The sequence below is a fragment of the Amia ocellicauda genome, chromosome 3 (genome assembly GCF_036373705.1).
Source record: "Amia ocellicauda isolate fAmiCal2 chromosome 3, fAmiCal2.hap1, whole genome shotgun sequence".
Taxonomy (NCBI): domain Eukaryota; kingdom Metazoa; phylum Chordata; class Actinopteri; order Amiiformes; family Amiidae; genus Amia; species Amia ocellicauda.
Genome location: NC_089852.1, coordinates 23466042 through 23482813, shown reverse-complemented (window position 1 = coordinate 23482813; position 16772 = coordinate 23466042). Strand labels below are relative to the sequence as shown.

Here is a 16772-nt window from a genome sequence, read left to right as displayed (position 1 = left end):
CTGGTATGATCTGCCAGTGGAGTGGGATAATTCTCCAGGAAAGGCTAGGATACTGTTTGGATTGTTAATGTGTCCAAACTCCTTTCAGAGTCTGCCAGCCAGTCAGTTTATCATGGGCAGTGACCCCCAGTGTAATGCCCTCACCATATACAAGAAAAAGGCATTAATCTGCATTTGTAGAGTGAGGAGTCTCAACAGCTGGAGTTTCATCCAGGTGTGTGTGTGTGTGTGTGTGTGTGTGATGAAAGGACATCTTTAATCTCTAGCACTATAAATCTGTAGCTGTATCATCTGTGTAAAACAAGAACAATGCATAGATTAAAAGATAAGCCCTCCCAGGCTCCCATTCAAGCAGCTGGAGAGATCACCGTTTTTTATCGGTTTGTAGTTCAAATCTGGAGGAAGCCATTTGCCCACTGTGACAGAGAAAACCCCAGCAGCATTGGGCAAATGCCCATCCTCTCGGACTGATAATATCCACAGCCTTGCCTTAACCCAGTTCAGAAGACAATATTGTCACTCTGAAAGCCTCTCACAGGACTGTGGTTCAACTCACCTTGAACAGACACTTGGCATACTGCTCGTTGAGCTGAATGTTGATCATCTGCAGCAGGCTTTGCACCTCCTCATAGCTCATCTTGCCGTCCTTGTTGAGGTCAGCTCTCCTCAGGTAGCCATAGATCCAGGTAGAGGACTCAAGTCAAGGGAGGTCAACAGAAACGAGACGGACACAAATACACATGCTGAAGTAACGCCCCTACTGACAGGTGAGTAAGGTTTAACCTGCTGGAGGGAAGAGTTGGTACAATCACTGCATTGACACTCCCACACATCCATACCGGACGCACGCATGGCCTTCAAATGGCACGCGCTAAGGCATGCTCCCCGGCTCCGATGTGCACCGCGGCAGACAAAACACGTACTCGGCAAAAGACTCACTCTGCCACACTTTTGCTCCCAGACAATACCATTCCTATACACCTTAGCTCTTCCCACATCACTGAATTCCTAGCATTGCTCAGGCCTCACTGCCTCTCAGCCAGCACAAAGACTACAATCATGATGTCGACAGAAGAGAACTGCCTGCAGCTCATATGGACTACAGAATAATTCAAAGTAAATACAAAATGATTACCTAAGGTTTATAAAGATGTGCACAAAAGCTCTGGAGCTAAAAACAAAAACATTGCAGAAAAAGGCATTTATAATGGCTTTAAAGAGCCCAGTGTGGCCCTACATGTCAATCGTTTAACATGTTTGCCAAAAATATACATTGTCCCAGTTTACTAGGCCTCTGGAAAATATTAAGAGGCCACTTAACATGGATTTCTGAACTTGGTCTCAATTTTTTCCAGAGCTGTATAGGTCACAAGGATCCTATATGGGATCCTAAGTGTTAAACCAGGCACACAAATTTGGGTCATTATTTGCCACTCACCGCATCCTGCCCACTGCCACACTAATGACATGAAGGGCAGTTTGTGGACAGCTGAAAAAGACCAGAGGGCAGTGGTTAGAGGCATGTGAAGGATATTGCTCCAGCTTGTCTCTCTGGCTCATACTGGCGATCCTCTCTTGCAGGGTGCGAAGCCCCCGGACCCAGTGATGGGCCTCCTCCTCACTGGACCCCTTCAGGTCCAGGCTCTTGCGGTTGCCCGCCTTGAACACCACTGTGAAGCAGTGAGTCTCTGGCAACGAGCCGCCCAGCCCCCGCAAAGTCTCCGACTGGCAGCCCTCCCGCACACACTCCACGTCCATCACCGAGACTGGCCAAGAAGGAGCAGAGAGCAAGGGGGTTAGGGAGGGTGACACCGAGTGACACTAGGGAGTAATGGGGATGAGAGACGGTGTGGAGACCCAAGGGGGGAGACTGACAACACGACATGCAGATCAACAGAACACAATTGACAGCTTTTAACTCCGATGGGGAAAATAAATGAATAAAAAGAACTCGGCTCAACACCCGTTTAATCAGTAACGGCTTTGATTAATACATACTTATAACCTGACTCAATTGCCAAGGCCGTGTACCTGTCATCACTCCAAGGTGTGTAGAGTTATGCTGGATGGGATAAGCAGTCTGCCAGTGTGCTAACTTGGGATTACTGGTGACCCAAAGCCCTGTGCTCTTGTGGGCAGCCAGTCAAAAGGTCTCATTAGCACAGACACATGAGATTGATTTACTCCACAACACCAAGAGGCCCTGCTGTTAAATACCTCACATTCCCCAGGAGCAAAGTGTCTTATGGCTCCAGAGCAGCCATCCATAAACCACTTGTACTATACGGAGAGAAAGGCTGCTATGAGAGGGACACAAGCTCATGCTTAAACAAGTTTTGGGTGGAGTCACACCCATTTCTGCACGTCCTTGCAACTTTCCTCTTTCTAAAGCACGACTGACAAAGAAACCATTTTTATTTTATTTTTTAAATGTAAGCCTCAAGTTCAACATTTTACCGGCAAGAGAGGGAGTGACAAAATAATAATAAATGAAATTTGTCAGTGGAAAGACAAATTCCAGACCACAGCTGCAGTAACAAGTGCAGGAAACTGAACGCCAGAATTACAGAAAAGGCTGCAGCTCACACTTTGAGATCATTCCCGCTTACAGCTGTACTGCCTCACCCCATTACACAGCATGACACTTCTTCTGTAACAAACCGCCAGGGCTACAGGTGCTGCGGTGGACAATGACCACCCAGGCTCAGACATCCCCGGTGACTCTTCTCTGCATCAGGTGAGACATTGGGCACGTCAAGCCCTGCGTTAATTCAGTGCGCTTCTCCCTGCCCGACGTCCTTGGCTGAATAGGAGCGAGTTTACCTGGATTCCATCCAGAAAATATTTTTTCATTAAGATTCTAGGGGCCAGATGTATTTAATCACAGTATGCAACTGTGTAAAGAAGCATTTATCAGACAAACAAAATGAGCCAAACCGCTCCAAAGAAACAAATGGAAAAGCAAACACCGGGTCTGCATTCACCTGCCACGATTGGTATTGGGTTTCTGCTCATTTCTTTGTGCTCTAATACAATTGAGATGGAGTGTTTATTCAGAATTGCTCTCATGGCAACATTATTCTGCAGAGAGCCTGCATGACATTTGAGCTGCATACTGGCCTCCCACACAAGCCTTAAAGAAAGCAGAGCTCGACACATACGGCTTCAGTCTGCAATTGTGATGTCAGGGACCCCCGCTCGCATTCGATCACTCGTCTCGCTCTTGCTTCCCTCCAACAACCCACTCCGCACCGCCTCCCCAGCAGAGGAACAACCCACTATGCCAGAAGACCGCTCCCTTGACGTGGGGGGTTTGTACACTACTACATTCAGATCAGCATGACGTCACTTTAATGTGCTCAAACACTGTGAGCCTTACTGGAACTCCGTTAGTGTCAGGTTCACTGTTCAGTTAATGGTTTCTACCATTTGCTCTGATAGCAACCAAACAAGATGGGAGTGCAGAAAAGATCATATTCATCAAGGGCATCACACAAATCTGTAATTAACGAGACTTTCAAAACAATATCTAAACCAAGCTGTAGAATTGCAAGCAAAACATCTCCCATAACATCTCTATGCCATATGGTATATGCTGTGACTTATGCAGGAACCATAAACCCCTGTGTGACTACAGCCCTAAGCTCCACTTTCACGTTGCACTGTGGTTTGTGGCACCAGAAACTCTTATTGAATAATAACTAAACAGCTCAGAGTCCATGTCATTCTGGCGCTCTCTTGTTATGATACCAAAGGTCTTACTGGGTGTTGCACTATGCCTCTCAGCCTCCTGGGTAAGGGCATTACTGTGCGACACTAATATACATCCCCCGTCGTTCCCTGGAGGAATTTTTCAGTGAATATTGATGTTTGTTGTTCTCATGCAGGAACAGAACACCAAATCAGAAGATTCAGGCAAAGCAAGGGATTACGGCACCAGCAAGAACTGACATGACTGGAGAAAATTCAAGGGCATTGACTAGAACCTTTAATGTCTGACTAGCAGGACGTCTTGACAGCCAAGGTGGGAAGCACATGGAGACCCACCCTGCTATTGGTGGTCAGAGCCCCACCTCTAAAAACCTTTCAATCAGATAATACCTCCGGGCACTTCTCCAGCCACATCAGAGCGGTCTGAAATTAAGCACTGAACTGAGCATAGATATATGTACCTCCCTTTGCACAGACCACCACAAAGTAGAAGATTCCTAGGGATCCCTGCAAGGCCTAATACAGCTACTATGCTGAGCAGGCTTCTCTAGATGCATTACATTATCAGACCCTTATTCTAATTACAGTCACAAAGTTATGTTTTTAAAATACTGCTGCAAAAGACATTTAAAGCAGGGATTGGGTTAAACTACACATATCTCTTCATTTCCAACTCTTGAGACACAGTGCTTAGATGTGTGTGAGAGACAGAGAATGATTCTGTGTGAGGGAGATTTGAGAGGTGTTTCAGACCACTGCTGGCTCGGGTGTGCCCATTTACAACGCTGTGTAATTTTAACTTTTTTCTTTTTTTTCAGTCCTCCCAGCGGCTGCCCTGCCTTGAGCTAATATTAGATGCTGTGTGCTGCCTAATTAGAATAAAGTAACAGTTTACTACAGGCCTGGGAGGGTGTGGTTGAATCCTATGGCTAGCCTTGAATGAGAGATCTGATGGACCAGTATCCCAGGGGACAAATAGGGAGTATTTTTTGAAAGGGAGCTACCTATGGATTCGAACAAGTATTTCAGAATACTTGTTAAATTGCTTGTTTGTGCAGGTCAAACCGTGGAGAGGGAGATGACCTGCGAAGTGACAGGCAGAGATTTCTGCTGCGTGTTTTTGCACCCGGTCAGTGCACCCCGGCCCCTCTCCCCACCCACAGGTACTCACAGGTCTGAGCGGTGGTGGAACGGCGGGACCTCTTGCTGGACTCGCACCACACCGTCACGCCATCCTCCAGCAGCCGCAGGGAGCGGCTCTTCTGCCAACTAGGTGAGCGCACCTTCACCATGCTGGAGCCGCGCAGCATGAACCGCACGTCCTTGTCCTCTGCCACCCCTGGGTCAGACAGAGCACACGGATGTTAGAACAGACAAATTGATGGACACATGCCAACACTCGCACAATAGTCACACAGCTAGGGCTCTGCAGGGCCTGAAAACTGTTTGGTATTGAATAACATCACAATTCAAAACTGCAAATTTAAGTTTAAACCGGTTATATCAAGGGTTTTAAAACTTTGATATCACTCCCTTCACACTGTGGTTTTTAACCCTGGCCCTGGTGATGTTGGTTCCCACTGCACTCCCGATTGCTTAGTGGAACCATGAACGGAGCTCATAATTTGCCTGATCAGAGCTTTCGAATGATTTGAAAACAGAGATCTCAAGTTGAATATAAAACATCAGGCATTTGAGTTCAACATTTTGTAAGCTACAGAATTAAAAATAAACAAATGAGTTGAGTTAAGATTGCAAGTTCAGTAACCAAGAACTCAGCTGGCCCAAAAACTGGCAGGTCTAAGGTTACATTTTTAAATTGCTTGGTGCAACACCCTTAAACTTAAAGACCACTATAGGGATTTTTTTTTTTTTTTTTTTTTAATGCAACTACAGGACTGTAACCGAAGAAGATTCTAATGAAGGAGTCAGGAAAAACCACTAATTACAGTCCCACTGAGCTGGGGATATTATAGAGCGAAGACAAATCACTGAACTCTCTACAAGACAAAAAAAAGTTCAATGTTCACATTTCAGTTGGGTTCCAAAAAAACTCTGATATTTTGGCGATTGCGTTCATTGAGAGTCTGCTAAAATGAGCTGGGTTGGACATTTGAAACCTTTCATTTAGGATCTAAAATGTTCTCTATAATTAGGGGTACCCTTGAAGTATAGTTCCTTACTAAGAGACGCAGCCTCCACTAAACAGGACGTGGAAATGAGGGGTTATGCTGTTCTTTTGTGAACTGAACATGTCCATCTGTGTGTGCCCTGAAAAGATAAGTTAAGTGACAAACCTGTGTCTGCTGCTTAACCAAATCAGAAGCTCACAACGATTTCAAGAAACAAAACCACTTACAGGAAATCATTGTAAACAGTAAACCAAGTCATGTAGCACCTTTACATTAAAAGGTTTAATAAAAATCATTGCAAAAGACGACAACAAAAAAAAACACTGCATACAGAGAAAAATTAGGTATGAAGTAACTACTGAATCAAGCTAACCCGATCTTACCAAGGGTTATGGAGTATATGGCCCTGGGTATATACATGTGTTCAAAGCAGGAAGAGGTTCGTAGGACACGACCCAGAAAAATTAACAATAAGGCAATGATGGGTTATTTGAATCTTTTTTTTTTTTAAATAGCAAAGCTATTGAAAAGTTTGAAAGCTCCCAGTATTCGTTTAACTGGAGTTAGGGGTTAAGAACAGAGGACTGCTAGATCACAACAAGCATCGCAAAACAAAATGTAAAATTATGCACTTCTCCCCCTAAAGTATTGGCGGTTTAAAAAACAGCCCTGACTTTTGGACATGTCTGCGGTATGAAATGGGTTGCATTTTCTTAACTGCTCCTGAAGTTCTCTCCAATAGCGATGGTTCGGATTCAGCTGTACTTTTGGAAAACATTCAAAATCATGCTTCCACACAAACAAAAGGGGTTGCTAAATAAAAGGGAAGAGATTGACATAAGCATTTTTTATATATACATATATTCCTAGGGGGGGAAGAGTAACTATAGGACCTTTAAAACCATTCATATGAGCCAAATGAAATGTAATTCTACCCTACTCTTCAATCAAGGGATCAAGAGTAGTGCGCCGCTTTATCCCACCTGGGATATTTTACAGTGAAATAAGTTCAGCTGATCGACTGCTTTGTTCAAGACAGAACTGATCCCAGCCAGTTCTCGGTGTTGTGCTTCCTGTGACACGCTGGAAAAAAAAAAAAAAGTTCTCAGCCCAGCCCGGTTTCATTACCTGCCTCAACCCAGCCTTGTTCATTGTAATCAACAGCAGAACTCATGAGCAGGAAGTGATGGTTTGGTTTTCTTGTGGTTTTAAATTTATTCATCATTTGTTTATTGGGAAGTTTAAGTTTATTATTGTAAACGGTGATAACGAATGATATTCACTAATCACTGGCTTCACTGACCTTCACCGGTGATCTGTAAACGGTTACTTGAAGTGTCATTCAACTTCCACCCAAATCGCTGTTATACTCTACCCTAACTATGCCCTGTTATAATCTGACCACATCAAATGCTTTGAGATGGTGCTAGCCTTAGAAAGACACAAAAATAAATGATTAATGGATCAGTATCTCCCCCCCATAATAAACACCATAAGATGTCACGTTGACTCTCAGTTTTCAAGACCTTTTAAAACATGAATACTGGAACAGTTAAGAATGGAGACGTCTCACCATATGGAAGAACTGAAAACTGAAATAACAGAAAACCACATAATATTCAAAATATTTTAATAATGTAACTTATAGCTTGAATGATATCCAAAGAGGTTGAGGCATGAGGAATGCTGGCTGCTGTACCAATCCATCTGGGCCCATTGAATCACAACGGATAGACTTTTAAAGCTGGTTAGAAGTAGCACTGAGCCAAAGGTGGCCTGAGCTATATATAACTTATTTTTAAAAAATAGGTTCACCCTGTATTTATAAGGATTCCCCGAGTGTACCCAGTGTCAATTCATATTGGATAACAGTGTGTACGTGTGTGCGTGTGTGGGGGAGGTTACTAAAATACCAATATATACCCCTGCCTCTGGATACTACTATAGAAAAAAGCATTTGCCAAATTAAAATTTAGTAGATACTGAATATAAAATACTACCCAATTGCAATTCACTGATCTTTCCTGGTCTTATCAACCAAGAGCCTGCCTACACAAAGTGCCCTGTAATAAAATAAACCTTAAACATTGACAGCATCACAATCGCTTATTTTATATACACACACACACACACACACACACACACACACACACACACACACACACACAAAATATATAAATATATAAAGCAAATCATACTCCCTGCCTAATATACCCAGAAGCCGAGAGAGTTTTGCACAAAATCTAATCCCAGGCCAATATTAGGTTGTTGATTTAAATACCTGCTTGTTTTGAGCCAGGTGGGATCTTGAGTAACAAGCTGGCCCTTCTCCCTTCTTTCATTACAGCCCAGTTTACTGCTGGACTGTCACACACTCTCTCCTCTCAATTGTTCAATGGAGGCTGGGCCTATTGAAGTTTTACAACAGCCCGATCTCACCCTGGCAGCTAAGGGATCAGAAACACATTGTCCAAGGATGGCAAGCAGGACAATTCCCACATTTGCGAAGTCTGTAAACACCTTTGTGTGCCAAGATTTCAAAGCCCTGCCAAAAGAGCTCCTTTAACATACAGTAAAAGTTTGGTGGGCTGCAAATTCCATACAAAAGGCCTCCATTTTAATAGGCAGACCAAGTTACGATACTGATCTAAAGTGGGCACACATTGCAAAGCGTTCAGAGGGTTTGTGGTTTTATAAATATTTTCAAAGATTTACATAATGGCCAATGCTCTCCTTTGTAATATTTTTGCTTGTAAAAACTTTACTGCAATCAATTCAAAAGTAAAATCACGGAGTATCCCCAAGAGACTTTCTGCTCCTCCTAAACCAGGTTAAAACAAAGAGACAGATTGTTGTTGGGAGTGCTAATGCATGCATCTTCCAGCATGCCTTGCCTGGACCAATGCCAGTACTGATCAACATCCAGAGCAGTTATGGGATCATAAAATACCATACATGGAAAGAAGTAATGAAATCATAAACAGTGAACGTTTCTTCGGTTTCCTCTCACCGACTGCTGTAACCGATCCTGTGCATATATATACGTCTGTAACTGAGATCTCATTTAAAATAACCCAGCCTGGCTCATCACTTAGATGGGTCAGTCTTTGGTCAGCTGCTTGGCTGCTCAGTGAGTGGCTTCTGTAATCAGCAAAAAAATATATTCATCCTGGCATTGCTCTCCCAGTAAAGTCTCACAGTTGGCATGACCTATTTTCTGGGGAGAGTTGCAGTCAGGACCCTTGTGGAACAGCCTCTTCAGGGCAGATGATGCTCAACACAGCATAGTTGGTATCGCATGCTATATTCAGGGTTTGGAGAGTTATGCTACTAAGACATTTCTCTACCCTACCTTGCAGGAATGGGATATTGGATGAGACCATTTTATTCTACTGTTGCTAGTTGTATACCATGACTGCAAAAACAGCAACACCTGACTTTCTTAAGAAGGGCATTGAAAAGATGATGGGATAACAGTTTTGCATGCATCTGTTGTTGTGGTTCTTTTTTATATAAACAGTCTTTACACATCTTATTTTGCTTCTGTGGCATTATCTTTCACTGCATTTGCATCAATTGTTCTCCATCTGCTGCTGAGAATTCCACACCAAGTAGATTCAGACCACAATATTCTAGATTTGCGAATGCTGGGTTTGTGCCTCCTCAGTTTTGTACTCTGCATGGTGCTGTATACACACAACCCCCATTTTAACTTGGAGGGACTATTTCCACAGTACATCATGCTACTGCAACCAAAATGCAGGTGTAGGGCTACTTTGTGGCTCCTGCATACAATTACTGGCTTCAATTCGGGAACAACATTTTCCATGCTAATTATTGCACATAATCTAAACAGGAAAAAAGAATCACTGTGCACTCACATGACAGGCAACGAGCAGGAAAAGGAGGGGAGGGATGTCTAATGGTAGTATTAGCATCTCCTATCAGAATGTTAGTTCCTAATGGTTGGCCGCCAGGCTGCCAAGTTACAAGAAAGGGAAAACAAACTTGCAAAAAGTGGGCTTGTGTAATTTGGACTTCACAAAAGCACACATAATACCCTGGACTTTAATCACAGCTTTTTAAATTGCACAAAAAGGCTCTCCCAGCCCCCTCTTCTCACTAAGTGACCTGGGAGAGGCACACAATACAGCCCATGCAACACTATGCTTACAAGTCTTTCACTCTCCCAACTCCTGCTGCTATTGTTTTCCAGAAGAGGCACGCTTTGAATTTCTGCCATTTAGAATATAAAAGAAACAGGAAAAACTGCTATGTCAGATCCTGTACATTAGAGGAAGCAGAACAAAAAACATAATGCATAGATGCATAGCCAAACTCTGTGGGCTAAAGTGGCAGTCAGTTTGTTTATCAGGGGCCCGTTTTGGATAGCGGACAATCAGACCTTGAAGTTCTTGACCGAGCGAAGGAGGCACAGCGTAGGGCCCAGGTCTGCCTGTGCTTCTGCCATGTGACCTTGTTTACTGGTTGAGGTGCCGTCATAATCCAATCCCTGCTTGTGCCTCACATTTGTAACTGCTAAAAACCCATCTAACTAAACCCATTTAGTTAATCTCCATACCCATCAAACATCCTTTGGCATTTGAAGCACTGGTGGCCACAGTCTTTAAGGGTTTTGTAGGCCTCTATAGATCCCCCACCTGCTCACAGCCTAGAAATTCAAATGCAAATTCATTCTTTAAGTAATTGAGAGCAGAGGTGGAACAAGAAACCAAAAAACATTGTGGCCCCTCAGGACCAGGGTTCCCCACCAACATTGAAGTGCAAAGGATAATAAAGAATTTGAAATATGTGCAAGCCCTTCCACAGAAAACTGGCTCTGCTCCCTGCAGTGTGCCATTTACCTGTATGCTTCTCACATTTGCACAGCAATCACAATAGCAGACAGAGAAACGAGGTTATCCTGCATCAGGCCCTGCAGGCCAGAGTTTGAAGTGTGGCCACCGGTACTGGGGACTGCCCGTTAGGAGGGGCAAAGGGCGTTTAACAATTCACCCACATTTGCCGCCTTAATCTCAATTAACATTTCCCTGGCCGAGAGATGAAACACACCAACAAACTTGTGATCTTAATTATCTCCAGTAGCAGCTCTGCTCCAGTTTAGGATCATTCATATTTTATTTAAAACCCCACTCCATTCTCCCTCCTTCATAATGGGAGTCATGTGTTCTAATGGTGGTTTAGCTTTAAAGGAGAAATGAAGCTTTTGAAGGCACTTGTGCAGTAAGCTTGAAAAGCAGCGTTTAATCTGCATTCACATTCAAGAGCTGGGACTACAGAGAGGGTGCACTGCCTTCACAAACACAAGTGGGAATAAACACAGTTTGAGAGCTGGTGTCACCAACTTCTTATTAAAGCCGATGAGCAATACACAGCTGACTGGAAGGTTTCAGGTTCTTAGGCAATGGAGGCCTAAGGTCTAATGATTTTCTAATGCCATTTCCAGCAAATTAGGCATCTCATGTGGTCCTGTATTACATGCGTGTCCAGGTTTGTTCCGGTGTTTGAGCTCAGATGAACAGGAGATCTGGAAGAATATTTTTGGGATTGTGTAGATTGTGTGACAACTGTTAAATGGCCCTGGAAAAGTTTGTCTGCTAATAAAGGACGGTAATAATTCCTTAACTTACCATCATAGAGAACACTGATCAATCCGAGGAGTCTGTAGATCGGTTTACTCCCCACAGCAGGGGACTGGTCTTTAGGTTTAACAGGTTTGCCACTCTGCAGGTGTGGCTGAGACGGTGGATTGAATCAGAGCAGGGACTATGTAACTGCATCCAGGGCATGAAATATAAAACAGACCCGTGAAGAGGTCCTATAGCAATTGACCAAGGGGGTTAACTGGAATACCAGTGTGGCCTCATCTTGAGCTCCTCCATCTTGTTCTATTTCGGTCGGCACAGTGCTGCTGTAGGAATGGCAGGCAGCAAGGGAAGTGTGGGATGGACAGCTCCGTCAGTCAGAGAAATGAAGCAATCACGCCACGTGACTTCGTCCTGACCCAACATCGCAATGCACCGCCACCCCTGCAGTCTCACATTCAGCTTTAGAAACAGTCGATGCACTCCCACGCACACAGAAGCACTTCTGGGAGGGGCATGTCTCCACATTTGGGTTATGACAAGTAACCCCTGCCTATGAGTCAACTTTTATTTGTTTTCATTTAAACACAAGGCAAGTATTCCTGCCTCTGGTATAGGAAGCGGGAGATTTTATTTTATTTTATTTTAAAACCTTGGCTAGGGAAGATCCTCAGCATGTAATTTGAATATTTAAGTAAGACCCTGCACAGGTAGCACTGAAGTCCTGTGTATTTCAACAGAGTGAACTGCACATGTATACACAATTTATTTCCAACGGGTCACTGAAAACACAAAGCTTTATAGTGAGTGGGGGGGTGGCAATTCAGTCTATTTGGCCTTTCAACAGTGGTTTTTGACACCAGTTCAAACTTATGATTTCTCTACCTTTTATTTATTTCTCACAAAACTGCAGTTAATATTGAAATGTATATCAGTGGGGTGGTATCTTCCAAACCAAAGCCACCTCTACCTAGATACGCAACCTTTTGATTTAATATATTCTCAGAAAATGTGTGCATACTTTGAGCTTCAGAGCAAAATGCTTTGAATATCACCCTGTAAGTTAGGATTTAGAAGTAGAAGGAAAATAAATAAATACTTGTACTGGGAGGTCTGTCGACTTTAATATAACATGGGAGACCGAATTTGAAGGGATTTTGCAGTCTCTACATTTGGAAAGCCACCAAGCCAGAGGAATTCTGCACACCTGGCTGGGAGATCTTCACTGGCAAACTTCTCTGATCCTGGGGAGACTATAAACAAGCCTGCTGTCAGTTTACACAACTCTCCTCAGTACAGATGTTTGTAGCGCTAATCACCGGAGTTGCGCCTGTATGGGGACACCTGGCCCCGTCCTGAACCACAAACAGCGACAATCACAGCCCCGCAGGCTGCAGCCGATGCCAAAAGACCTTTGACACATCCAGCGCTGCAGAAGGAGGGCTAAACACTGTCAAGGTTTAGGAATCGCCTGTTTAGATCTTCCATAAATACAGCACTTGGATGATTAATATTAATCACGACTTTGGGTATATATGATTTGGTTTACTAAACTTCTCCCGAGAGCATAAATAAAACATTGGCGAATCAGTAGCCCTGCGCTCGTTTACAGTCAGCACGACGGACACTGGTCAGTGGGTCACTCGGCAGCTACACCGTATAAATATAATTGGACAGCATTGCATGACAACCAATAGGTTTCCACTTCTTGATTATTAATTGAACACCAATATAGTATTAAACTTATTATAATATTCATTAATAGTTCCACTTTATATAATCTATAGATTCTGTGCAATATGCTTTTGTAAACTGTAGTCATTCCTTGCAAATTGCAATTGCTTCTCAAACAATGGTATAGCGACTTCTCAAAACGGTTCAATCCATAACTTTTCTTGGTGTAAATGGGTGTTTTCACTTCCTAATGCGCCTCATTGACAGATCGCTTATCTCATGAACACACATTGCTTCGTACTTGAAAGATACACCCATTGCCTCCGACCAGCTCCATAGAACAGAACAGAAGTCTCTGGCCGGACTCCCAGGCTCGCTGTGGACCACGCAGCCGTGGCATCCCAAGTCTGCAGACTGGTCTACTGAGCCAGAATGAGATTTCCAGATCGCAGTCCACACACACGCCTAAAGGAGAAGCTTTAATCCAGTGAATAACGAGGATCTGTCAAATACCAGTGCCAGCAGGCTCCTGCGTTCAACTCTACTGAGATACAGAAGACAGATGCACTTATTCCCCTGGGTGTTTGGGTGGCATTTATGTTTCCAGCTCTTGTGATCGGGAAGGGGCTGGTGTTTCAATGCCGCATACAGCTGTAACTTATATACCCAGAGAGGTGAATTAAAGTCTTACCCAGCTTCCTCAAAGCGCGCAGATCTTGCTTTGGTTCACTCTTGCCCGCCGCCCGAGTCTCCACACCGCAGCTCTTCTTGATTCTGCTGAACATGATGCCAACGCAGCTGGCTGGTGACTTTTAAATCCAGGCGTTTTCCCCTGTGCAAGTCCAAGGTCAAACTCAAACGGTGTACTTTCTTTAAAAAAAAAAAAAGGTTTGTGCGGACGTGTGGCTTTGTTTGGCTTCTCCAAGACTGCAGCGCACAACTTTTTTCCTTCTCCACTTGTAACGAGAGACAGGGAAGGGGGGAAAAAAATAATCTGGAGCCTGCCCACACTGGCGATGATGTCAGCAAGTCTGTCGGAGCAAAAGCATTTCCAAGACCCGTCACCCACAGCCGAGAAGCGCTTTCGTGGATCACAGTGGGACTTGAAGAAAGCAGGACGGAATGATTTAAATGAAATGCATGCTCAAGCTGTAGGAAAGCAGCCATACGTGACGGCAGGGGACCGTCCTCTTCACGTCTCTAGTTTTCCTCCTGCCGACTCTTATGTCACAGGGCTTGGGTGGCATTTGTCATGATTTCACCCGAAACGGCACACCTTCGTCCTGTTATCCATTTGCTAACGAAATTCCCCAGCGTTCAAAGACTATACAAACTTAGTGCTGCTAGATGTTTGGACCAGCCCTGTACACACAGCGTAGGCTCCTGACAGGAAAACCGATTTCTTCAAGAGGCAGCAAAAAATAAATGTGTCGGTAAAGGTTATTGAGAAAACAAATTGTTACCACCTTCAAAACGTATACATATATGGATATAATGCATATAAAAGTAGCAGGAAGCTATTCACCTAGGAAAATCAAACAGAGACGGGAAGGTACCAGCTGCCACAGGGTAGAAAACGGGAACATAGCAGCCAGATCTGATTCCTACTCACAACACCAGACGGCGAGGCTCTTAACTGACCTAGTTGGGTCTGAAGACACTGACGCCAACAGATTTAGGATTATTTTTTTGCTTGGCGTTGTTGCCCCCTAGCATCCAAATGATGGAATTTCGACCTGCAATCCTTGGGAGACAAAGCAACCCAGGATAATAGAAACAGAACTGTAATTCGATTAATTCAGAGGAAGGACTACCATGGCGTCGCTCCTGAGCGGAGTTTATGGGTCATTGTATACCAAGGGGGACATGGTACATCTAAGGGTCCTGGGGAGTTGTACATGTCAACCTTCAACATCAATTTATAAAGAGATGGACACATTTATTTGATTTAGCAAATGATCCCCATGCAGAACGCGTCACACAAATGTTCAGTCTTCCTCTAAGGGCGCTATGATGGCGTAAGGATTGATCCATTGCATAATTCATGGATTGATTTGATTCTAATGATCTAAGCAGATGTTCTGGAAAATGCAGATAGTGAAAAACATTGAGCTCCCAAGCAAAAAGTGACTGAATTGGGGCTCTACAAGGCCAGGGCAGGGCACCACTGTTTTAAACCATGGCCTGATAATAGACCTGGTTTGTGGTTTAGACTAGGGATTTATTTACATTTAAGTGAAAGATTAATCCATACTGAAAGGGTATAGATGAGAACTGGCCACTCCGCCTAACCTGATTTTGTGGTGTGGCTGTTATTCCTGGATCACCATTACAAAGATGGTTAGGATAAGGGTTGGGTCCAGGTTATATTATTGTTTCAGGAAAAGCAGCCATACAACAAAGGGAAATTCAGGTTGTGCTGGTCACTCCACACTTGACTTGACTCGTTCCTGCAGAGGGGTCTTCCCAACAGCATTTCCCATAAACAATGAAAACCCAAGACACCAGTCAGACGGGTATTCAATTCCCGCAGTGTGGAATGTAAAACCGGTTACAAGCTGATGGGACTGGCTAAAGACAATACAACAAATTACATCAAATGGCATGAATGTGTTAGGCAAGAAGAACTAGGGCTTTAGTCATAGCCCTGCACATAACAAAAAAATTCATTAAAACATGAACACATTTTCAGTTTATGATGCGTATATTTTTAATTAATTTACAGTGGTTATTTTATTTATAAGACAACAAACAAAATTAAAGCAAGAAATAGTTTAAGTCCTTACATTTTCAGCACATGTATGTATGACTTTAGAATTTCCTTACCCGAATGTCTGCTGCGTTTGGTAACCTCTGAGCAGACCATTATTATTAATTAAATATTTATTGGTTTATTTTATGGTTTTGTCTACACAGTCAATAATTCAGACTGCTGTGCACACAGAGATAATCCCAACACTCTAACCAGTACCATTAGAACAAAAGGGAGGACAGAAATGGGGCAAAGTTTGTTTCATTTGAGGATACCAGATAATGGGCAAATGTTAGGCTAGTATTTGGCAGTGGATTTTTTCTGTGCCTAGTTGCTTAAGAATAGAAGCTCTTTTAGTAGAAGTGACAAATCCTACATTTCCCTTAGTTTATTTTTTCATCTTTTATTTCATGTCCTGTAAATGCAGATGGCTTTTCAAAACATTACACCAGCTGTGCACTAGTGGATGGGAAGATGCATTTACTTTGATCTGTTGTCCAGCGATCAGATAACCTGTTACCACTCATTACATCTACCAGATCTGATTAAACCTTAAATCGCCTGGTTTGCTGCCTGTCTATATTAAACATTGTAATACAGTATGTAATTTGTGTATTTTATTGTATCAACCTTTACCAATATTTGTTCAGTATACAGAGACAAATCAAAACCACATTTCAGACAAGGCCACCAAATGTTCAATCTTGCCCCTAAAATAAGTCTTAGGCTCAAATTAAATTGTTAAAATGATAATAATGATAATAAAATCAGTCGCTTTTATGGCTCGTCATACGTTTTTTTCTACTCTTAAATATCACAGTTTTGCATTTGGTGGGTAAACGTTTTTATTTAATCCAACCCTTTGTCTTAATCCGTGGTCCGTGTCTCCCGCTTTAT

The 16772-nt window shown here is 43.2% G+C and overlaps 1 protein-coding gene across 2 annotated transcripts in view; it reads right to left on the bottom strand.

Moving 5' to 3' along the window:
- LOC136742030 (1-phosphatidylinositol 4,5-bisphosphate phosphodiesterase delta-3-A) overlaps nucleotides 1-14739 on the bottom strand; it is a 28360-nt gene extending 13621 nt beyond the window's left edge. For both annotated transcript variants that reach the window (XM_066698561.1, XM_066698562.1), the window contains exons 1-4: nucleotides 13815-14739; nucleotides 4883-5050; nucleotides 1535-1766; nucleotides 557-686 (exon numbers count right to left, since the gene is read on the bottom strand). In XM_066698561.1, coding sequence (XP_066554658.1) covers nucleotides 557-686; nucleotides 1535-1766; nucleotides 4883-5050; nucleotides 13815-13908 — 624 coding nt within the window. In that variant the 5' untranslated portion in view covers nucleotides 13909-14739. The remainder of the gene's footprint in view (nucleotides 1-556; nucleotides 687-1534; nucleotides 1767-4882; nucleotides 5051-13814) is intronic.
- Between the last annotated feature and the right edge of the window lie 2033 nt (nucleotides 14740-16772).